We start from the raw sequence: 23,287 nt of genomic DNA on the forward strand, positions 1-23,287 counted from the left end.
CTTATTATACAAGAAATGAATTTATGTATTTATGTAATAAAATAAATTGACCATGAAAACTATGCTATGCCAATGACCCTAAATCAGTTTGCTCTCTATTTATATAAAAAAGACAGGGTCAGCTGTTTGTGTAAGTGGCTTGATGGGTTTTAACCAAGTGAGCCATTTTTCTGGATTATATGGATCACCTGTATCAACATCCTTTGTCTTGAAACAATGTTTCTTCCAAACAATCATAACCTTAACCTCTGCTCTAACCTCTAACCTTAACCTATCTACAAAGCTGTCATCACGGGAGACTTCTGGGAATGTTGCCCAGGCCCTGTTATGAAGGGGTCACTAAGGACGTCTAGGGGAGCCCACAGATTCATCGCTGGGTACCCACCAACAAAAAACAATCACCACAGGCTTGAATTTAATCAAATTCCTTTATATCCCTAAATATAAGGTAAATTATAAGTAGAACAGAATGTTGTTCAGCGTCAGTAAGAAATATTATTAGCATTGTTTGATCAAATATTTCCAGATTTTTGTACTTCTACATGAGAACATCAAAATGCACATATACTTATTGACTCACCAGGCCATTGCAAGTGCTCAGGGCTGCTTGACCCCACTTCAGTGTACTGCTCCAGACGTCTCCCAGGAAGTAGCAGAGAGAGTGGCTATGGCTATTTAATGTAGACCGTTGCAGACCACCATATCTCCACTCTGTGAGGAATCCAGGCGCTAGTAGATGAGGGTTTAGGGTGAGGTTAAATTGCAGGTCTTGACCACCATACTGCAGATGGTAAAAAACCTGGGCCAGGCTCTCTTTGTTTTTTGATGTCTCTCTCCTTTGAATTCGACTCACATGGTGGGACACATGATTGGACAAAAAATGTCCCGATGAATCTACTCTGATAGGATGAACAACTTCGTAGTTAGGAAATCCATTAGGAGAACTATCTGCAAAAACACCAGGGTAATAACTATTAGGATAAAAAGCCGCCACACACATTAAGTGGATTAGTTAAATAGTATGGTGCTGTAACACAAAACAGATGAAAAAAAAATAATACAGATGTTGCATCTGCCGTTCTTACTTAACATCGAATGTCAAGTTCACACTTTGGGCCTAGTAACTACTACTTAGCTTGTAACTACTTTAGCTATCAATTTGTTTACCTCAAATAGATTAGTAAACTCTCTGTAAAGTAATTAGTAGTTGAATGATATGACCTTTATTGATCCAACAAGCAGCCTTCAACTTATTCTGCCTTACAAAATTGTTAGTGGTAAGATAAATAAATACTATACAACAACCAGGGAAAAAATGACATTTATTTTCAACATTTTTAGTTACATTTTTTTTAAGCCTTGCATGTACAAATGGCATAAAATGCGTTGTTCAAATTGGTATTATGCTCAAGAGCTTCAAACAACTCAGATATTCACATAATGTTCTCTCAAATGTAAATGTCTTCCAGGCAAGACATGTCCTCATTATTCCAGCCATTACTGCTGTTTGCAGGCTTCTGTAAATATTTAGTTATACATAGCGTTATGCTTCAACTAAGTTTGATGGTGCAAAAGCTCAAATATTTAGCAGTGCATAAACTTAGTGCCTATTTACAACTAGTCTTACAGCTTATGTAACAGCCTTACTAGAATATCATTGAGATGGATGGGCTCTTTTGGCTTAATCTAGTAAGTAAACTAAACATCAACTATCAAGCTCATGCTAGCAACTTAGCATACTAGCTAACAACTGCTCTGAACATCTTAGAAATCAGAAAGCAACACTCCGGTAACCACTCTGCCCTGATAATCAACCCCCCAAAGTTTTATATGATTTACTAAAGATATGAGCAAACAACACAGACAATTTATCATAGTTTAGACTTCAAAACTTTAAAATTCCCCAAAGATTTTACTATGTACTGATTTTTCAGGATTGTGTGACTGTGACTGCAATTTTGCAACCAGAACATTGTAACCTTTCTGCTCTTTATTTTGTGCTTGCATAAGTTTTAATAAGCAAATCATTTAAATTCCTGTGACTTTCAAAGCAGCTGAACTGTTGACTAATTCATGAAACAAATCCATGAATTATCCTAATAACAGCAAGCTGAAGTCTGTCATTCTATTCAAACAACAGACCAGAATAATACACTTACAGAAGGATTTATAGCAATTATATGGTAAAGTAAAGACTAAAATAACTTCTCAGGTCTGCATTCTCCATATTCCAATATTTCCCTAGAGACTCTGTAGTACAAACATTTGAACAGTCTTTGTTTCATGACCAGTCTTGTTCATTGGCAGGTCTGTTGCTTTGACCTGCACGATTGTGGAAGCAGAGGGGCTTCCACGAGAAAGCAGCAATAGGGGTAGTGTCCGCCAAGAAAAGGGACATGGAGTAGGCAGGGGATGTATACGCAATCAGGGCAAACATAAGTCAAAAGCACACAAAGCCAAATGGAAGTGGTGTGATGCTGATATTTAGAAACAATTCACATTACGGTATTCTTTTACCTTACACTTTAATATAGTTATTTACAGTAGCACTAAAAATTACATTTAAAACATTTTATTTCAAACAGTTCTGAAGTTTTATTGGTGTTTATCATTATCCAGCAGGCTTCACACAGCAGGAATTGATACCGCGATGTGAACTGTGATCTAAAATTCTAATTTACATTCAAATAACCTAATCAAGAAAAATGAATTCATAGAGTGCCAGCAGAAAAATTAAACAATGTACCATGTGCCATTACAAATCATGGCCTAAATAAACAGTTCAAAAAGAAACCTGCAACACTGGGCCAAATATTTCACTTCCACTATTTGCAGGTTTGTCAGAAGTAATATGATCCCTAGTATGGGCACTTAAAAACTCTACAAGTGCATGAATGTCAGTGCATTCGATGACAAAATATGACAAGTGTCATCTGTAGCAGGGCTTTTTCCAGAACTACTTTACTTTTCTGAGCTATTTTTGCAATTACCGGTTTTGCAGTGGTTTTAAGTGGATGTATGAAGTTCTAAAGGTAATAACCACAAGTTTAGTTCATCACATTTGGCTATATGAGCATGTTTCACTCCACTTAACGTTTTACAACCCCAAAGTGTCACAATACGTTTCGTCTTAACGAACAGAATATGCTGTTTTAAAATCAGAAGGCAAACAAAATTCTCTTTATGAAATATTGTGCTTGCAATGTGTGTTTTCGCTACATCTCGTTAAAATAAAAGCCACATTTTAAAAACAAACAAGTGCCCAAAAATGCTTTTTGGGCCACTGCATACAAACACCATTGTGCGCACACGCTCTCATCATCTGACAAAGAAACAAACCAAAAAATGCTAATAATCACAGCGTGGGACTATAATGAGACACAAGCTCAACCCACTCACCTGTGTCTTGATTATATCCGCTAGCTGTTGTGCTCTCGAACATGGATAGGAGCCCAGCTGTTATCACAAAGCAGAGAGAAAAACTTGCTGGTCCCAAAACTTTAATGCCGCAGTCCAGCTGAACCATCATGTCAAACTGCACGGAGGAGAACACAGATCACTCCTGGTACATCTACAGTCCATTTAAATGGTGATAGTTTGAATAGTAACTTCTGCCTCAGCCTTATGCATCGGTAGTTTGGACCCATCACACAAAAGAAGGCTACTGCATTTATTAAGCCAGAGATCTGCAATGGTCATCAGACAAATGATGTAGCATGATAAAGTCTGTGAATCCGGTGCATGGGCGATTTTGGGCTCCGTTAATTCAACTGGGACGGCTGCAGTTACTGATGCCGCACACAGAAGAGCAGCGAACTGTGTTTCAGTAAAACTTTGTAAAAGTTCCGCCCTCTCTCTCTCTTCTAGTAGGAGGACCTTGTCTTTGTGTTCAGTGTGTCAGACTGAACTCACTGCAGTCTTTGTTTAGTGCTTTGCGTGTTTATACTCCAATGACTTCCATCTCGTAATTTAACCGTTTGTAGGAACACAAATACAGGACGCGTTCTTGAGTTAATCTGTGCACTTTTATTTTTTGGAAGCCTATGAACACAACAGTCGGTCGTATTTGGCTGTTGCGTCGCGTCTCGCGTTAAGAGCGTTTATTGCTTTGTCATTACAGCTATAAAATCGAAATTTGCATTCTTTTAGTTCCGGGTAGCTATTTTTGAATGCATGAGGCATGTTTTGTATCCATGTTGATGCCATTAATAATAATGCCAATAATCATCATTTTTCTATAATGCAATTCATTATTTGATATTTTTCATAAGCCTATAGCCTATATCCTTTGACTATCATCGTTATCATCATTATCATTTGTTTATTTCCACTTGGACATGGAAAATAAATATGTTCTACAGAAGAAAGTCATACAAATTTGAAACAACATCAAAGTAAATGATGACAGAATTTTCATTTTTTGGTGAATTATCCCTTTAACACCTAGGCTACTAAGTAGCCTAACTGTCCACCTGTCCCACCATCTTCCACTCTACCTAACATCCCTTCCATAGATTAAAAGGCTGAAAACTGAAAATCTGACAATGCAAACTCATTTTTAAGGGAGTAACAAATTGAGCTGCTGATATATTTGAGTGTCCATCAAGTGCCCCCTCTGGTGGACACAACAGCAATGAAACATTTCATATCAATTTACGAAGTCATTCCCATCTAGCATTGTAAATTGCAGAAGCTTAAGATGATATATGATAAGATGATACACGATAAGGCTTTATTGACTCTAAGAGTAGTATCATCAACAGGAACTAAAAAAAGCAAACATAACATAAAATCCATGAACATACTATTGAATTATAGCAGCATTAAATGTTAAACCATTTGGTATTGCATTTAAATGACTAATAAATGTAACAATAAGCTACTATATTAGGTACTGCAGATATATGGGCTACATACAACTCTTGAAATTGTACTCTAGCCTACATTGCTGTTACCCGTTTGGTTTCCGTTTATTAATTTTTTTTTTTTTTTTTAATTTAAGGATTAAATAAAAGGACTATTTTGGAATATTTGGTCATCTTCCCTCAAATCTGTATGACATGACATGACGTCAAGAGTACGGCTGTAAGTCAGTCAGCGGTGTTATCCAGTGCGCGCGCTTCACAGGCGGGCGCTCCCCGCGCGCTTCTGCATAAAACGCTGGCTGTCAGGTGCACTGCGTGTTCAAAACACGTCGCTTACACCTATGGGAACCCATTGCCGTCTAAAACCGTTTGTGTTATGTCTGAAACAATGTCAGACTAACTGATATGCAATCAGTAGACACCCTTGTTCACCAGGCACCTGTTGGAGAGTTTCCTTCAGAAACAATGGGTGACATTCTCAACCAAAGCGGATGGGGAACTTTGAACAGAAGTTTAACGGATCAACACAAGTTCAGCAGTCTGGAAGACATCGATGTGACTGCTGACGGCAGCCTCGTCCTGCGGATTATCATCTCGGTGGTTTATTCCGCGGTCTGCGCCGTGGGTTTGGTCGGAAACCTTTTGGTGTTTTTCCTTATGAAGATAAGACAAGGTCGAAAGAAATCCATCATTAATTTCTTTGTCATCAATTTAGCTGTCACCGACTTTCAGTTTGTGTTGACCTTGCCTTTCTGGGCTGTGGATACGGCGTTGGATTTCAGCTGGCCGTTTGGTAACGCCATGTGCAAGATCATTTTATCAGTCACTGTGATGAACATGTACGCCAGCGTCTTTTTCCTCACTGCAATGAGCATTACGCGCTACTGGTCTGTCGCATCTGCTTTAAAGATCCCTTCTCGAAAGAAGTCCGTGTCTGTGAAGTGGGTCTGTGCTGTACTGTGGATCTTGGCGACTGTGGCAACGGCTCCAACTTCGATTTTCTCCACCGTGACAGTTGTGGCAGGTGAAAAACTCTGTCTCCTCAAGTTCCCAGATGGCCAGGATTGGCTCGCTCTGTATCACCTTCAGAAAATTGTCATTGCGTTTATCTTGCCCATGTTCATTCTGTCAGTGTGTTATCTGTTACTGCTCAGGTTTATCCGAAAGAGGGGCATTAATACCCGTCAAAGAAGACGATCGAAAGTAGCGAAGTCTGTGACGGTGGTGGTCCTCTCTTTTTTCATTTGCTGGATGCCAAACCATGCGATCACCCTCTGGGGCGTGCTGGTGAAATTGAACGTGGTGCACTGGGACAAATCATACTACATGGTGCATACTTATGTTTTCCCCGTGACTGTTTGTCTTGCTCATACTAATAGTTGTTTAAACCCAGTTTTGTATTGTCTTATGCGACGGGAGTTTAGGAAAATGTTACATAGCTTCTTTTGGCGCATCTCTTCGCCTGTTATTTCGAAGGCTGGAAAACTACATGGAAACAATCGAGGCAGCAATCATAACCTGGATGACGCACACACTGGAATTCATTTAAACGTGATTGACGCACAACTCTCCCAACAATCCAGACAAGCGACCTTATACTGACAACATTCATAGGACTTCAGACAGATTCTGTCAACTTATTATATACAGTGGACTTATTATTATTTTTTTTCCTGATAAACCAAAGGGTTACTGTGATTTGAGAACGATACTGAGAACGACGAATGATTGTAGATGTTGTTTGTGACTTGAACAGTTTTAAAGATGTTTTATTTGTTGGCCCATATACATACTTAACATATACATGTCCAAGTTAGACCTAAAAGAAAGAATATATATATATATATATATATATATATATATATATATATATATATGTATTCATATTTTCTTTGTCACTTTTTGTGATGGTGAATTCACAATATGTAAATTTGAAATAAAAAGATACACTGAAATGTAAAGATATTCTGAGCATGAATCGATGCTTGCAAAACTGTATTTATATTGTACATGACTTATAATTTATTGATATGAATTGTATAATATTAGATTTATTTCAATATAATTCTTAAAGGGATACTCCACCTAAAATTAAAATTCTTTCATTATTTACTCAGCCTAATATCATTTCGAACATGTATGACTTTCTTTCTTCTGCAGAACACAAAAGAAGATATTTCACAATATTCGTCACTAACATCCATCTTCATCAGGAGACAGAGAGTGGGGTAAGATGTCCCGCCACATAATCTACCAAACTGCATAAAACTGTGCATGTTTTTTAATGCTAAAAACTGTTTTGTGAGTGTGAAAATAAAATTTATACATAACGGGTAAAAAGAATTTTCCCATGCAAAAGAATCAAGCAAATCTCTGGGCTGAAGATAAATTTGATTTTATTTGATAAAATGACAGCTGTGCAATAAAGTGTGTGAGATGCCTCGGGCTAAGCTGTGTCAGTGGTTCAATAATAGTGACAGAAAGCTTTGCATCCAAGTGCAGGAAATACTGTTGCAGTATACATTAATTTCATTGAGAAACCTGCTAAAATATCTTTGAATATCACGAGGGAGCACTGGCAAAGTCCAAAAATCCTTTCACAGGATTTTCTCTATATGTAATAAAGAAGCTGCAAGGAGAATCATACCTTTGTTTTTTGAGTAAATAAATTATATTTTTGTAAATATCTTTTTTTTTTTTTTTTTTTCACTGAAAGAAAAAATATCTGTACAAAAATGGAAAAGGAACTGATAGATTTCAGGATGTTATCCGTAAAGTTACAGACATTTACAGACATTTTTAACCCTAAAACACATCACAATTTATATTAACACAGTACATAGTAGGATATTTTATGGAACTTTTAGTGTATCAAGAATATACAAACCCGATTCCAAAAAAGTTGGGACACTGTACAAATTGTGAATAAAAAAGGAATGCAATAATTTACAAATCTCATAAACTTATATTTTATTCACAATAGAATACAGATACAATATCAAATGTTGAAAGTGAGACATTTTGAAATGTCATGCCAAATATTGGCTCATTTTGGATTTCATGAGAGCTACACATTCCAAAAAAGTTGGGACAGGTAGCAATAAGAGGCCGGAAAAGTTAAATGTACATATAAGGAACAGCTGGAGGACCAATTTGCAACTTATTAGGTCAATTGGCAACATGATTGGGTATAAAAAGAGTCTCTCAGAGTGGGAAGAGGAAGAGGATCACCAATTCCCCCAATGCTGCGGCGAAAAATAGTGGAGCAATATTAGAAAGGAGTTTCTCAGAGAAAAATTGCAAAGAGTTTGAAGTTATCATCATCTACAGTGCATAATATCATCCAAAGATTCAGAGAATCTGGAACAATCTCTGTGCGTAAGGGTCAAGGCCGGAAAACCATACTGGATGCCCGTGATCTTCGGGCCCTTAGATGGCACTGCATCACATACAGGAATGATACTGTAATGGAAATCACAACATGGGCTCAGGAATACTTCCAGAAAACAATCCACCGTGCCATTCGCCGTTGCCGGCTAAAACTCTATAAGTCAAAAAAGAAGCCATATCTAAACATGATCCAGAAGCGCAGGCGTTTTCTCTGGGCCAAGGCTCATTTAAAATGGACTGTGGCAAAGTAGAAAAAGAATCAAAATTTGAAGTTCTTTTTGGAAAACTGGGACGCCATGTCATCCGGACTAAAGAGGACAAGGACAACCCAAGTTGTTATCAGCGCTCAGTTCAGAAGCCTGCATCTCTGATGGTATGGGGTTGCATGAGTGCGTGTGGCATGGGCAGCTTACACATCTGGAAAGGCACCATCAATGCTGAAAGGTATATCCAAGTTCTAGAACAACATATGCTCCCATCCAGACGTCGTCTCTTTCAGGGAAGATCTTGCATTTTCCAACATGACAATGCCAGACCACATACTGCATCAATTACAACATCATGGCTGCGTAGAAGAAGGATCCGGGTACTGAAATGGCCAGCCTGCAGTCCAGATCTTTCACCCATAGAAAACATTTGGCGCATCATAAAGAGGAAGATGCAACAAAGAAGACCTAAGACAGTTGAGCAACTAGAAGCCTGTATTAGACAAGAATGGGACAACATTCCTATTCCTAAACTTGAGCAACTTGTCTCCTCAGTCCCCAGACGTTTGCAGACTGTTATAAAAAGAAGAGGGGATGCCACACAGTGGTAAACATGGCCTTGTCCCAACTTTTTTGAGATGTGTTGATGCCATGAAATTTAAAATCAACTTATTTTTCCCTTAAAATGATACATTTTCTCAGTTTAAACATTTGATATGTCATCAATGTTGTATTCTGAATAAAATATTGAAATTTGAAACTTCCACATCATTGCATTCTGTTTTTATTCACAATTTGTACAGTGTCCCAACTTTTTTGGAATCGGGCTTGTAAAATTTTCTAACAGTACAAATGACAAAAATAAGAAAGAAAAAGAATTGCATTGAAATATTCTGAATATTAAGTTAAATATATCAAGTTAAGTAAAGTCAAATACATGGCTGCATAGTATAGATTATGTATTTATATGGGCAGATGGTTTTATAACTTGTATTGCAATCAGAGTATACATTTGAACCAGTTGATAGATTTCCTGCATGTGAATCAAACCCATGACCTTTGCAGAGATATCAGTGTAAAACACTCTTCAAATGATCTTCTCTGTTGATAATCACACATGCAAATTCAACCATTAGCAATATTCTGCTATTTGGTCATGAAGAGAATTCTTTGATGCTATCACACAGCTATCAGTAGCATTGTCAATTGGTTTCCTGATACATCAGATATAGTCTATGCATTTGCCAGTGAACATCGATATGCCAAGATAAACAACAGAATATTTTAAGATTATTCCTGTTGATATGTTGCAAATAAGTGCATTTTATAATGAAATGTTTTAAAATATGCTTTATATTTGTGTGTATGTATTCCCTCTCTGCTCGCAACTTTATAAATCTTGCCATCAGAGCTGGGTAGAATACTTACCAATTGTAGTCCATTACTGATTACAGATTACATGATGAAAACTGTACTGTAGTTAGTAATGTAATCTAGGTTACTCATTTTAGGTCATATATTCAGACTACTTTTACTTTTAGATTACTTTTTACCTAACTTGTTTTAAACTTACCATTAAACATGCTATACAGATATATATATATATATATATATATATATATATATATAAAGCAAAGGGAAGTAAAATATGTTCCATTTTTTTATATCAACAGCATTAAACATTACATTAAAACAGGATTTCCTAACGTATGTGAGTGGATAAAAAAACAACTAATAATCAATGACATCCTAGAAATGTAAAATAAAATTTATTATTTAAAAACTAAAAATGTAAGTATTTAATTTGTTTACCTCTGTGTCAATGTGACCATTAAGCAGCATTGAAATGTGAACACACAAATGTGATGTTAAATGATTGAAATATGAACTTGCCCACAGATATTTGAAATACATTTTTTAGGTCAAAGAGCATTGGAGGTTTTGCAGGTTTTAAATATTTTTGTTCAGACTTTCAGAATCAACCATTTCTGAAGGTCACTACATATGATGAAGACAAAGTGTTTCACAATTATACATCAGCAGTGTTTATAAACTTGCTTGAGATGTGTGTTCTTGAATCTTGATATCATTCTGGAATCTGATCAGGAGTCATGTAACAGCAATAACTAGAAATCAGTCTTTACTACCAGCTGAAAATTAGATCCTTTGTGTCCAAACAAGACCCAGATACGCTTTTTCATGCATTCATCACCAGCTGGGTAGATTAATAATGGACTTCTTACTGGCTGTCCCAAAAATAGTATTAAAAATATATTAGTTTGAGCTCATACAAAATGCTACCATAATTTCCTAAACCCAAAACACCTTGCAGATATGCTGGTAGAATATGAACAAAAATAGCTCTCAGATGGCTAGGATCAGGTCATGTTGTCATGACTTGCAAATGTCACAAAACCGCATGTGCAAATTGTAATGTATATCTGGTAACTCTACAAACATTCACATATTATGCAAAAAAAAAAAAAATGCATACTATAAACTGCATAAACGTGGTGCTGAGACAAATGTTAATTTTGCAATGAAGTCCTGTCTTAGACTTCTTGTTGTTTCATGACTTTTTAATTCTGTGGTCTCTAACTATTTTAAAATAACTAGTAGCCTATATACGGCTCATTGGCAAAAGGATATAAATTTCAACCACCGAGGTTTAATATATAGTTAGTTCTTTCTTTAAGTTAATGAATTTCACAGATTTGCATGTTGACTGAAAATGTTATTTTCTTATCACATTTTAAGCACAAATATTGCAGTGTCCACTAATAGCTTGAAAATTAGGCAGGCATTTGGTTGGTGAGCAAGCAGAAAGGCACAAGAACACTCTCACAAATTTTCACGTTCACTGTTACCGGCTGGTTAAATGACCTTCCCAGCCCTACCCAGACAGCAGAGTCAAGAAACGGCTAAAAGCGCATCTTTTTCAAATCCTTTATGTTTTCACTGTTTCTTTCTTTACAGTTTATGGCTCTAGCCTGTAATCCTTTAAACAGTGTTTGAAACTTATTAGCACTTCTCATGTCATTGCCACTTTAGGAGGAAGTGCTTTGTTGTATCTGTTACTTGTCACTTTGGATAAAAGCATCTGTTAAATTAATAAATATATATGAATTTAGAGCACTTTGATACATCAGTATAACTTTTTAACTTTGTAACGTTCTTTAAACATTCCTCAAAAGCCTAATGTATCATATTTGATACTCACATATTAACATGATTTTTTTCTTTAAAAAAAGGATAATCAAGTAAACCTAAGTTGCTTCAGTACAGTACGTGTTAATCTTGAAATATTACTAATACTATAAAAGTTATTCTTAAAATTTATTTATGTACCATGACCTTAAGTCGGACATTGATACAATCACACTAAAAGGCCTTTCTACTAAGTATCAGAGGGCAGAAGGAACAGGTGATTGTGTACAACAGTTGTTGTTTTTTTGTTGTTGTTTTTTTTTTGCAAATCATGCAATCATGCAAATTTAATCATGTTGATAATTTAATAGGCTTTATATGGATAATGAGTCTCATTTTGTTGACTAAACTCAATACTATTTTCAGAATTCAAAAAGCCAACCAACGCATAACTAGCACACTGAGAAAACATCACATTAGAAAGGCACAGCCTGCCTAACTGTCTTAACTATTTTCAGAGGAGCTCCATTGGCATGAGTCCTGGCTGTATCACGCCAATGGAGCCCTCAAGTGGTGGGTATTGGTTTGTGCCACATTTTAATGCATGAAGGACAGCTGCCTGTAGCCTAGAAGGTTGGTTCAAAATGTAAGCACTTAGGCAGCTGTTGTATTCTAGACCCAAACACCTTCATTGTAAGTGTAGCTGAAGCATTTTTTGGTTTGTCAGGGTTTTAATCTTAGTCTGCCATTTCTCATATGAAAACCTGTTTTACCTATCAGTGAAGAGTCTTATGTTGGTATTTTACAACAATGGTAAAAATGTCCAGAAAGGGGCAACATAATGATGCAACCAGTCCTTTGCATAACAATCCAGAGATAACATCCTCCATAATCAAAAAGCCTTTTGTGAAATTTGCTCTTGCAGATTAAGGCTATAATTAAAGCTTTGTTAAAATTCATTGTTTTTGTCTTATATATATATATATATATATATATATATATATATTAATCAGACACCACATCAAGTCTTGATGCTACTTTCAAATTTGCTTTATTCTAGATGTTTTCCACATAATTTACATAATTATACAAAATACTCTATTTCACAATGCATTATTCATATAGACACAGCTGACGTTAAATAAAGCAGCAAGTCAACATTAAATTCTAAGTATTGTTTTCTGAAATTATAGACATATTACATCAACACATGTTTGCATATTAGTTTAGCATGCATGTCACACAATGGAAAAATGCATATCATAATGGACTCATCATTTAACACCATTATGAATAAATGTGTCAGTATTTTGCCAATAATTATGTCTGAACGGAACCTGGTTTTATTTTCACATATATAAATTATTTCAGCCAAACTGAACATGAAAAAACAAAACAAATTCAGTCTCTGATGAGCAAAGAACTCTAGTTTTACTGGGCAGGAGCTTCTGAGATCCTCACTGATCTCTTCTTTCTGTGTTCAGTCCTTCAGAATTTGCTGTTTCCCTGCTAGTCAAGTCCTGTATATTCAGCATTGTCAACTCCCCCAGTTCCATCTCACTGTCTTCCGGTGGAGGGGACACAAAATCCCCTTCGACTTTCTCCATGTCCTCTTCTGGTTTAAGCCCTATAGTGTCAGGGATGATCTCCACCTCGATATCTGAAGAATCCTCGCTCTCCTTGAACCAAACGGTCTTGTGGCTGTCATCCTTCCTCCTCTCTTTAGCCAGAATGGATTTTACTTTATGCTTATTCACCTTTCCTCTGGTTTGGACGGCAGGACTGTGGTGTGAATGGTTGGTATGCGTCTGGAGTCCACAGGAGCTGCAGTGCCTCTGTCTCTCGCGAGGTATCACTCGCACCCTCGCTGCTTGAACTGCATCCAGTCTCCTTTCTCTCAGTTCAGCTCGCCTGGATCTGGATCTCCCTGTGTCCCCTTCATTCAAGAAACCATCATTGGTGAACTGCATGCTATCTCTTGGACTTGGCCTGTTAGGGGGCTGAGTAAACTTCAAGCATGGCCCTAAACACTGAATGAGGGCAGAGGGTTAATCTCACAATTTCATGAGCTGTATTTTACCTGCTGTAGTACATGATTATGGTGTTCTTATGGAACTTTCTCTTAATCGTCATTTCTTTTACAAAGTGGACACTCAGACCTGGACTCACTGAGCATTGATGAGAAGATGCTGACCTCAGACTTGAATGCATCAGGATTCCCCTTCTTGACACGGGATATCAGATAGCCAATCACAATGAGGCACAGCACCAGTAACGCAGCCATTACAAAGCCCAGCAAAGCCATGTCTCCTGCACGGTACCCCTCATCGGGTGACTGGACCCCCACTACTGATATGGCAGGTGTAAATAGAAAAATTAGACAGGCAACATGCTGAAAAAAGTATTAGAACCTTAAAGGATTAGTTTACTTCCAGAATAAAAATGTTCTGATAATTTACTCACTCCCATGTCATCAAAGATGCTCATATCTTTCTTTCTTCCTTCAGTAGAAAAGAAATTAAGGTTTTTGAGGAAAACATTCCAGGATTTTTCCCATATAGTGGACTTTAATGGGACTCAACGGGTTGAAGGTCCAAATTGCAGTTTCAATGCGGCTTCAAAGGACTCTACACGATCCCAGTCAAGGAATAAGGGTTTTATCTTGCGAAATGATCGGTCGTTTTTTTAATGGGCATTTGACTTTCTTTGCATGTTCGCTTTGTAAACACTGGATCGATACTTCCGCCTACATCACGCGTGACCTTTCCAATGTGTCTACATAATGCATGAAGTCGAGATAAAAAGTATATTAATTTCAATTTTTTTTTTCGAAAATGACAGATCATTTCGCTAGATAACAACTTTATTCTATGCCTGGGATTGTGTAGAGCCCTTTGAAGCTGCATTGAAACTGCAGTTTGGACCTTCAACCCATTGGCTCCCATTGAAGTCCACTATATGGAGAAAAGGCCTGGAATCTTTTTGACTGAGAAAATAAAGAAATGAACATCTTGGATGACATGGGGTGAGTAAATTATCAGGAATGTTTTATTCTGAAAGTGAACTGATCCTTTAACACTTAAACAAGGGGTGCTTAATCAAAGACTATAGAAATACAAAGGCGGTTCACTCCTATTACTTATGAATGGGAGAAACTACAATCTGCAATATGGAGGGATAGTCCCGCCTTCTAAATGAAAGAGCCAAACATTGATTCGTAAAGTCATTGCATCACTGCAGTAGCCGTTAGAAGCTCTGGTTCCCATAGAAACCTGAGGCTGGACCAATCAAGCCCGTTTACCAATCAAGCGCGTTGGAACTACTCATGCGCATTGGCTGGTCTAGCCTGAAAAATAAGCTTTTTAAACGCTATTTGAGCATAAGAAACAACATTCATGGGGCAGTTCATTTCAGATTTTGTTGCTGATTTGAAATATGTAATTTAATCATGAGTTCAGCTAGCAGTTTTTGAGATTTCAGGATTCCCCCATTCATTTAGATAGGACTTGATCTTGTTTGAGCTGCCCGGAGGCGTTGCAAATATGGCGGCCGAGTGAACAGACTTTCCTTGAAAGGGACTTTGGTTTAATACTGCTCCTGAAAGGCCACCTTCCAGCAAAGTTTAGCTCTAGCCCCAGCTAAACACACCTGAACCAGCTCATCGAGGTCTTCAGGATCACTAGAAACCTCCAGGTCAGTGTGTAGGAGCTGGTTGGAGCTAAACTCTGCAGGAAAGTGGCCCACCAGAAGCAAAATTGGACACTCCTGAGTTAAACTTTATAGGAAACCTTTTTTTGTAGCATAACTTACATGGTACTACAATCACAGAGAGAGTAGTTGTTCCTGCCTCACCAGTAGTCACATCCACTGCCCTAAGCTGGTGACAAAAGAAATCATTTTCAGTCACACTTTACGTTAAGTGGCCTTAGTTATAATGCATTTAACCATGTCATACAATATTCTTATGTACATACATATTTGTGCATTTGAAGTACTTGAATTAACATCTGTAGTTATACTGTTAGCATTACCCCTAATCATAACACAAACCTTACCCAAAAAAGACCCAACTCTAACCCCTATAATCTTAACCCTAACCCTTACCCTTACTCCTAAACCTAACCATACCCAATGCAGAATGCAGATATACAGTAAATCCACAGTCTTGTAGACACTGAATGTTGGTATCTAGTAGTGAAGGCTACCTAATATAAAGTGTGCCTGAATTTTCAAATTCAGACTTAGGTTTTGAAGATTTTAGCCTTAAGACTGACAGCAGTGTCTTCAGTAACAAAGTCTCTTGGACCTACTTTATATTACGTGTTTTTAACTGCTATATACAAACTTTTCGATAATTATTTAATACAATGCACTTACTGTGTACATACTTACATTGTACTTTTAATTGTTGCAATACCAACATGCAAATAACTATATCTGTAATTAATTTCTGAAGTTACACTATAATAATCTTTACATGTTAAGCCACCCTTAAACCTACCCATATAAGAAAAACTATTTCAGTCTTTACACTTAAAAATGTTTAATGTTTATTTCAATGTGTTACTTGCTGTTTCTTTGTAATTATTTGTGAAATCTACTATAAAATTTCTGAATGATAATTGTTTCAAAGAAAGTCGTGTAGCATTGTTTTTTTTTTTAAAGTGTAATAAGATGCCTATATAAAGTGAGATCAGTATTTCAAAAACCAGATGCGACAGGATAAAATAAGTAATAAAAACTTTTTGTAAATTCTGTGGCTGCAATGAACAACAGGATTGTTTGGCAGTAGTTGATCATACTGGGTAGTTCTGCCTTCACTCAAATCTCATATTTCCAAAATCCCTCTACATCTTTATATTAAACATCAAATATATGATATTTGTGTCTTATTGTGCAGTACTTTTTTTTTTTTTTGGACAAATTACTTGCTGGAACCTTGCTCAAAACCAATGCTGTGCCTGGTTAGGACAATCATAATTGAAGACCATGTAATGGTAAAAATTGACAGATTTCATGTGCAAACAATTATTATCAACTATGATGTGGTTCAAATATTCTCAAAACAGATGCAACAAAACATATTTACTTGCCTGCACAGCAAAGGAATCAGTCCGAACGGCTTTCTTCAAAAGTATAAACCCATCTGTTGTGATATTAACATAGCTGCTATACTGCACTTCATATCTTATGTCAGGATTGATTCCCTGAAAAATAAAGGGAGAAATTGGCAATCTCTTATTGATCCTTGATCAATCTCTTTGTTGGTCCTGGAAAAAAAAAAAAAAAATTCTCTCAAACAAATATTATCCCCAAATCTAACCATTAACTAGCTTTGAAATCAGAGGGGAGTGATAAGTTGGTATGAATGTTGCTTAAGCCCCAACCCAAGTCCTAACATCAACCCTAAAACTAAAAACTGATGTTATTCCAAAACCATCAAGGATGTTGCTCTAGGGTGACATGGGTAAATCACAGTGTGTAAATCACAACTACAATGTCTGCATATACTGTAATTTAAAAGTAAATCACTAACTGATGGTATTAAATGAAGTTTTAAAACTTACACTTGCAAAATCGTCATCCCTTGCTCTGACTCTGATGGGTCTGTTGGATGTCCTGTCCCTTAGCACCATGTTTTCAGGCCCTGAAGTACTGTAAACATACCCTTCATATCGATCCTTCTCAAACTTTGGAGCATTTCTGCTCTTTTTCATTACATCAATAGTGACTGAAGTGGTGGCAAACTGATCTCTATTTAATACCTGGGAAGCCTGGGAAGAACGGATAAAGGAAGGTCGCTATTATCAAAATTAAGCAGTGAAAATTGTATTTGCTCAGATGTCACGAGGATGCATATGTCACAAAACTTCTCAAAGTCTTCATAATATGCACAAGAAACTCACCAAAACTAAGAGTGATATTGGGCCAGCTATATCTGCTGGTTTCAGCATGGATATATTTCCAGATTTCTCATCAATCTGAAATATGCTGTCGTCATTTCCTAGGCAATTACAGAAATGATTGTGCAGTTCACGTTGAACATTGAGTGTATAGGAGCAACAGTTATGTGAGGAAAAATGCTTTAATACCTCGAACAATTTTATAGCTTATCTCTTCATTTCTGCTTTTATCTCCATCTCTGGCATACACTGGACCTGGCTGCAATTGCAAGGCTCCATCCTGGAAATATCAATTTAGTATGTATAATTTCAAAACACACCATTGCATTTATTAAAAGAATAGTTCACCACAAAATTAAAATTTACTTAAGATTTTCTCAGACCCTCGGGTCATCCAAGACTTAAATGAGTTTGTTTGTTCATGGGAACAGATTTGGAGATATTTAAGCATTATGTCACTTGCTCACCAATGGAATGGGTGCAGTGAATGGGTGCCGTAAGAACGAGAGTTCAAACAGCTGAAAAAAACATCACAATGACCCACAAGACTTCAGCCCATCATTTAATGTATTGTGAAGATATCGTGAACAAATCCGTCATTTGGGTGTCTTAACTTTAAACTGTCACTTATAAGCCCTATGCATATTTCTCTCCTGATTCAGACTGGATTTTAACTGGAGAAAGCAACAGTATGGATGGATGACTCATATTTTAGCCCGAAGCAATGACAAAAATGTAATGATATATTTATGATAAACATGCAGCTTTTCACTTCATAAAATATTAATTGATGAACTGGAGTTCGTTGATTACTTTGTGATGTTTTTATCAGCTGTTTGGACTCTCTTTCTGATGGCACCCATTCACTGCAGAGGATCCACTGATTAGCAAGTTATGTATTACTAAAATTCTTCTAATCTGTTCTGACGAAGAAACAAACTCATCTGCTTCTTGGGTGACCTATGATTGGATGATTCAGCAAATTTAAATTTTTGGGTGAACTATTTCCATGGTCATAATATGAATGAAAATGTACCTGTTTCTCTGTTAGGTTCACCCTGCCCTTGTAGCCCAGGCTCAGGCAGAGTTTGGCATTACCACTGCTTACTCTTGTACATGGTTGAAACCAGGGAGGACGGTTATCAATGTCTATAATATTGACGATTATGGTTGCTGAAGCTGTGAAAGAGAGTTCACCCAGTTGTGATGGAAGTGGAGTATCCTGTAAGTGTCAAGAATTGTTTGTCAGATCAGGACAGAATTTTGAAATTATCACATTCAAACGAAACAGCACAATTTTTACATACCTGCACATACAAGATCAGTTTCACCTGTTGGATGACATCGTAATCTAAAATCTTGTTCACAAGGATGCTTGGTATATACATGGTCTCAAGTCTGAAGTATCTATTCTGTAAAGAAATGTTCGTAAAGAAGAGTTCAAGCAAATATGCAAAAATGTCATTTACTACTGTTTCAAACCAATAGCTCTAAATTCTCACTGTTTATTTGATTTCAGTTGTTTTTTTGAAAGTCCATTCACTTAAAGTTCAGAAAGTTAATATAGATTTTATCCATATGAATCGAGTTGTTTAATCCAAGACTTCTGACGAGACAAGCATGCTTGTTTGACCTTGCATTTACCATACTTGATGTGTTCTATGTGTGTTGATTAATTTGTATATGTGAATAAAAGCCTAAATTATTCACCTTATGTGTTCATCATAAAAAGGGATTGTGTCTATTCAAAAGACATGGACTAAACCAGGGTTCCAAAAATCTTTCCCTGGAATGCCAATCTGCTGCAGAGTTTAGCTCCAACCCTGATCAAACTCACCTACCTCTGATTTTCTAATGATCTTGAATACTCTGATTAGCATGCTCAGGTGTGTTTGATTAGGGTTAGAGCTAAACTCTGCAGGAGTGGGCCAGATTTGGGGATGCCTGGACTAAACCATTAAATTCATATGGATTATGTTTATTGTGTCATTATGAACTTTTTGAAGCATTTACTCAAGCTAAAGTTTTGGATAATTACCTTTCAATGCAAGGAAAGGAACTTCATAGATTTCATTAAAAATATTTTAATTTGTCTTTTTGAAGATGAACAAAGTATTCTGGATTTGGAACAACATGAGGGTAAGAAACTGATGACTGAATTTTCATTTCTGGGTGAGCTATCCCATTAATCTTCAGTCAGATTTTCACACAAAGCTAGCACATGACTTCAAAAGACTTGTAACAGCACGGTTGTCATGTTTATGATGCTTTTACGTCTTCAGTGCTTTTGGAGTTTTGCAGCCTCTGGCCCCTGGTAGTTTAATTATATGAAAAAGAGCTTGACCTTTCTGCTCATCTTCTCTTGTTGTGGTCTACAGAACAAGCTCATGTGGGTTTGGAATAACATGAGGATGAGAGAATGATGACTGACTTATTTTGGGGTAAACAATTCCTGAAATATTTTTTTGATCTTCTTATTAGAGAAAAGGAATTGATTACTTACCACAGTTGGTTCCATAGAATAATACAGAACCTCAGAATCATCATCTATTGCTTCAATCAGGGCAATGCTGCTATTAACTGGTGTAAGCTGTGCAAAACACACAAAATGCAACATTAGAATGGCATTAGAATGGCGGCATCCTCACTTTGACAGTAGATTTAAAAAATAATGAGCAAGTTGTCCTATTTCACTTACTATATATGTAATCGTGATTTTGCCAAGAAGAACATGTACCTGGATCAACAATTATTTAAAATATGTCCTGCTATGACAAATGTCGAATAGCAATATGCTCTCACCTCATTTATGTCAAGTGTATACTCGCTCTTGTCAAATGATGGAGGGTTGTCATTGATATTCACAACACGAACAATCACAGTCAGAATGATCTGTAGATAAAATGTACAAATGAATATGAAATGCAAAAAATGAACCAAAAAAACAAAACAACTACTAATAATCCTTGATATAACAGTGACCCCCAAACAGACTGGGACATTGGATTTCATTACATTAGATAACATTATATCAAGTGGCATCTCCAAACAAATGATAAATGCTAGAGCTTATCTCAAACCAGTCTACACTTTTCTGAGCCATTCTTGCAATTACTTTTAATCAGATTTAATAAGATGGAATTTTAGTGAATATTTGAAGTCCCTTTCCCTCAAGTTCACTCAGGTGTCCTAATGCAGCAACCACAGATGTAGTTCATCATTCAAAACCAAGTGGTGAATTCTTTTTTTATATTTGTTGATTGATTGTCTTCATCCTGTGCAGTATTTACATAATTTTGTCAATTAAGACCTTTAAAATGTACTTTTGTGAAATGCTTTGCTTAAAAAGTGTGTTTCTGCTATCTTTCTTTCAAATTAGACATGGGTTCACATTTTATCTAATACTAAGACTTTTTTGCTTTGCATTCGTCTGCATAAATCCATAATTGTAATTGCAGTTCTGAGTAACTTACACTTCTGTAGCCAGTTTTATTACATCGGATCTGGACAGTTAGTTCTTCAGGGCCTGAAAGTGTCTGGAAAACAGTTTAATATCAGTCCAGTGTTAAATCAAATCAAGTTAAAACAAAGTCATATCAGTTTAAGATGGCCAAGCTGGTATTTGGAAGATGGTAGCTGGTTTGTTGCTGGTCCAATTTGGTCTACCACCATGTTTAAACCAGGTCCAGCGTCTGGTAGTGTTGCCATTTAACCTAATCAGCTTGGATCAGATACTGACCATGAATGACCAGCTAGAAACCATGTAAACATAACTACCATCTGAAGCTGGTTTTAGCTGGATTTTCTAATAGTGTCATCATGGTCTCGACAAAGTAAAGTCATGAAACAAACATACTTCAAAGTCCAGGCCTTTCTTTGCTATCAGTTCTGAACCTCTCAGATCGAAGGCATTCCCAGGATTCTCTGTGAGATTCAGCGTTACATCCTTTGTTGTTGTGTTAATATGGACAACAAGTGTGTCAGCGGTGTTATTCTCTTTAATTGTTACAGGCTCTGAGGGGACGGAACAAACTGTGGAAAGAAAACAAAAATGACCATTCTTACCATATTATAGCAGATATAACAAAAATGTGTTTTGTCATGTAATACAAATATTTTTGTAGAAATTCATATTTTACATTTAATACATTATATATCTTTTTTGTCTGTATTTGTAAATGTGTATGCAGAGATACTGTATGTGATACTGAATTTTAGCATGTCAATTTAGCTTTCTGAATCTGATTCTAATAAATTGACTATTTTAATTTTCACTTATTTACTCTAGAATTGTGTGAACATATCAATATTTTAAACTACTAATGCTGTTTTTCGAAATTGTGCTAAGCAGGTTTTAGAGCACATTAAAGTTTTTGAGGGGCAGTTCATTTTCTGTGATGACAATATTTGTAGGAAAGCATTTTGAACCACTAGACATATTTTGAAGCTCTACATTCCGGCCGTCTGTAGACAATGAACAGACATGGCGTCTTTTTATTTCCACTGACTGAGCTGAAATTACTTCCATCATAAAAAATACAGAGAGACTGACACGTCGTACCGACACAATAGCGTTGTTGACAACAGTTTAGCAAATCTAAAAACTGAAACAAGAATTACTTACTTTTCTCAGCAAAGCAGATTTTGTGAAGGAATAATGCAAATAAACAGCCAAAGATGGTAGTTATGGATTTACGCTTAAATATAATGTCCATTTCCCAGTTTCTGATGCACACAAATAAGTATGGAGGACTATGAGACCGTGGCACCAGCTGGTACTTCTTCACATAAAGCATTGACTGTGCTGACCGATGAGTGGGAGTTGACTCCAGTCGCAATGTTTGTGACTTCATCTTACGGTCATATATTGCCTAAAGAGCTTGCCAGCAGTGGACTGCTCCCTCCCACCCAAATACTTGCATCTGTTTTTCAGGGGTCATTTTGTATTAGTGGAAGCACTGCGGGATGGGAGGCTGTGAGAAATCCGATAATGTGAAATATGTTCAAATTACTTTGTCAGTCTAACCAGAGGAATACATGAGAACTTTATGCAGCACTGGATTCATTAAAAGTGAAATTACAAAATAAATGTGGTGAGAAATAAAAAGGTTATATTAATAATAATAATTAGTTAATCTGTCACTACTTCAGAATCCTTGATCAGTGCTTTAGTTGTTTTATACTAATAATGAGACACCAACTAAATATTTAGAGACAGTTACTGTATTGCAGCTGTTCTCCAAATTTTTGAATAATAATAATGTTATGAAAACTACAGTATGGGATAAAAAAAAATCCTGGGATCTATATCCAGTATTGAAGGAGTTTAGACACAATTCATATTTGTCTGTGAATTTCAAGTATATTTTATGATAAGCATTATTTTCAAAAGTTATTACTTATTAACAATGATTCTTCTTATTATTATTATCAAAGTTGAATACAGTTTTTTTTTGGGGGGGGGGGGTTTCTGCTTAACCTTTTTTTGGAAATCATGAAATGGTGAGTATAAGATAAAACTTCATAAAAAAAGAGACAAGAATGAATGAATGAATGAATGAATGAATGAATGAATGAATAATCTTACTTATTCCAAACTTTGGACTGGAAGTGTGGATCATATTTTATGAATAGGAGACAACTACCATAGATCAGCACTCTTATTAATTTTCTGCATTACACATTAAAATGTTTTAATTTCATATTCTATGATGTGTGAACGCACCGGCCATGTTTCTCAAGACTTATGTAATAATGTGTGCCACTGATCAGGTCT

The 23,287-nt window shown here is 36.4% G+C and overlaps 3 protein-coding genes across 6 annotated transcripts in view; 1 reads left to right on the plus strand and 2 right to left on the minus strand.

Annotated features, from left to right (window-relative positions):
- The window catches only part of LOC131544599 (A disintegrin and metalloproteinase with thrombospondin motifs 7), an 82,386-nt gene extending 78,603 nt beyond the window's left edge, over positions 1 to 3,783 (minus strand). Inside the window, exons 1-2 of the mRNA XM_058782937.1 lie at positions 3,400 to 3,783; positions 581 to 948 (exon numbers count right to left, since the gene is read on the minus strand). Coding sequence (XP_058638920.1) covers positions 581 to 948; positions 3,400 to 3,529 — 498 coding nt within the window. The 5' untranslated portion in view covers positions 3,530 to 3,783. The remainder of the gene's footprint in view (positions 1 to 580; positions 949 to 3,399) is intronic.
- A 1,327-nt stretch (positions 3,784 to 5,110) lies between these two features.
- Positions 5,111 to 6,650, plus strand: rxfp3.3a2 (relaxin family peptide receptor 3.3a2). The gene has a single exon (XM_058782661.1). The coding sequence runs from the start codon at positions 5,271 to 5,273 to the stop codon at positions 6,465 to 6,467; it is 1,197 nt and encodes a 398-aa protein (XP_058638644.1). The 5' UTR covers positions 5,111 to 5,270; the 3' UTR covers positions 6,468 to 6,650.
- A 5,992-nt stretch (positions 6,651 to 12,642) lies between these two features.
- cdhr5a (cadherin-related family member 5a) lies at positions 12,643 to 22,289 on the minus strand. Of its 4 annotated transcripts, none has more exons than XM_058782463.1 (14): positions 22,136 to 22,289; positions 21,368 to 21,543; positions 20,985 to 21,047; positions 20,314 to 20,403; positions 20,015 to 20,101; positions 18,819 to 18,923; positions 18,548 to 18,733; positions 17,701 to 17,791; positions 17,515 to 17,612; positions 17,176 to 17,382; positions 16,702 to 16,815; positions 15,419 to 15,485; positions 13,778 to 13,954; positions 12,643 to 13,631 (listed from the first exon to the last, which is right to left on the minus strand). In XM_058782463.1, the coding sequence occupies exons 1-14, from the start codon at positions 22,224 to 22,226 to the stop codon at positions 13,066 to 13,068; spliced, it is 2,118 nt and encodes a 705-aa protein (XP_058638446.1). In that variant the 5' UTR covers positions 22,227 to 22,289; the 3' UTR covers positions 12,643 to 13,065. The 4 variants fall into 4 exon arrangements, with proteins under 4 accessions (XP_058638446.1, XP_058638447.1, XP_058638448.1 ...); XM_058782464.1 differs by having other exon boundaries at positions 12,643 to 13,638; positions 13,803 to 13,957; XM_058782465.1 differs by having other exon boundaries at positions 12,643 to 13,544; positions 13,778 to 13,957.
- Between the last annotated feature and the right edge of the window lie 998 nt (positions 22,290 to 23,287).

This window comes from Onychostoma macrolepis, chromosome 07, assembly GCF_012432095.1.
Source record: "Onychostoma macrolepis isolate SWU-2019 chromosome 07, ASM1243209v1, whole genome shotgun sequence".
NCBI classification, from domain to species: Eukaryota; Metazoa; Chordata; class Actinopteri; order Cypriniformes; family Cyprinidae; genus Onychostoma; species Onychostoma macrolepis.

Coding starts and splice junctions, on each gene's coding strand:
- rxfp3.3a2 (XM_058782661.1), top strand. CDS start 5,271: ATGCAATCAGTAGACACCCTTGTTCACCAGGCACCTGTTGGAGAGTTT.
- cdhr5a (XM_058782462.1), bottom strand. CDS start 22,226: ATGGACATTATATTTAAGCGTAAATCCATAACTACCATCTTTGGCTGT. Junction 20,102..20,313: donor ATACACTTGACATAAATGAG/GTGAGAGCATAT, acceptor TGTTTTGCACAG/CTTACACCAGTTAATAGCAG. Junction 17,792..18,547: donor TGAACCTAACAGAGAAACAG/GTACATTTTCAT, acceptor TGATATTTCCAG/GATGGAGCCTTGCAATTGCA.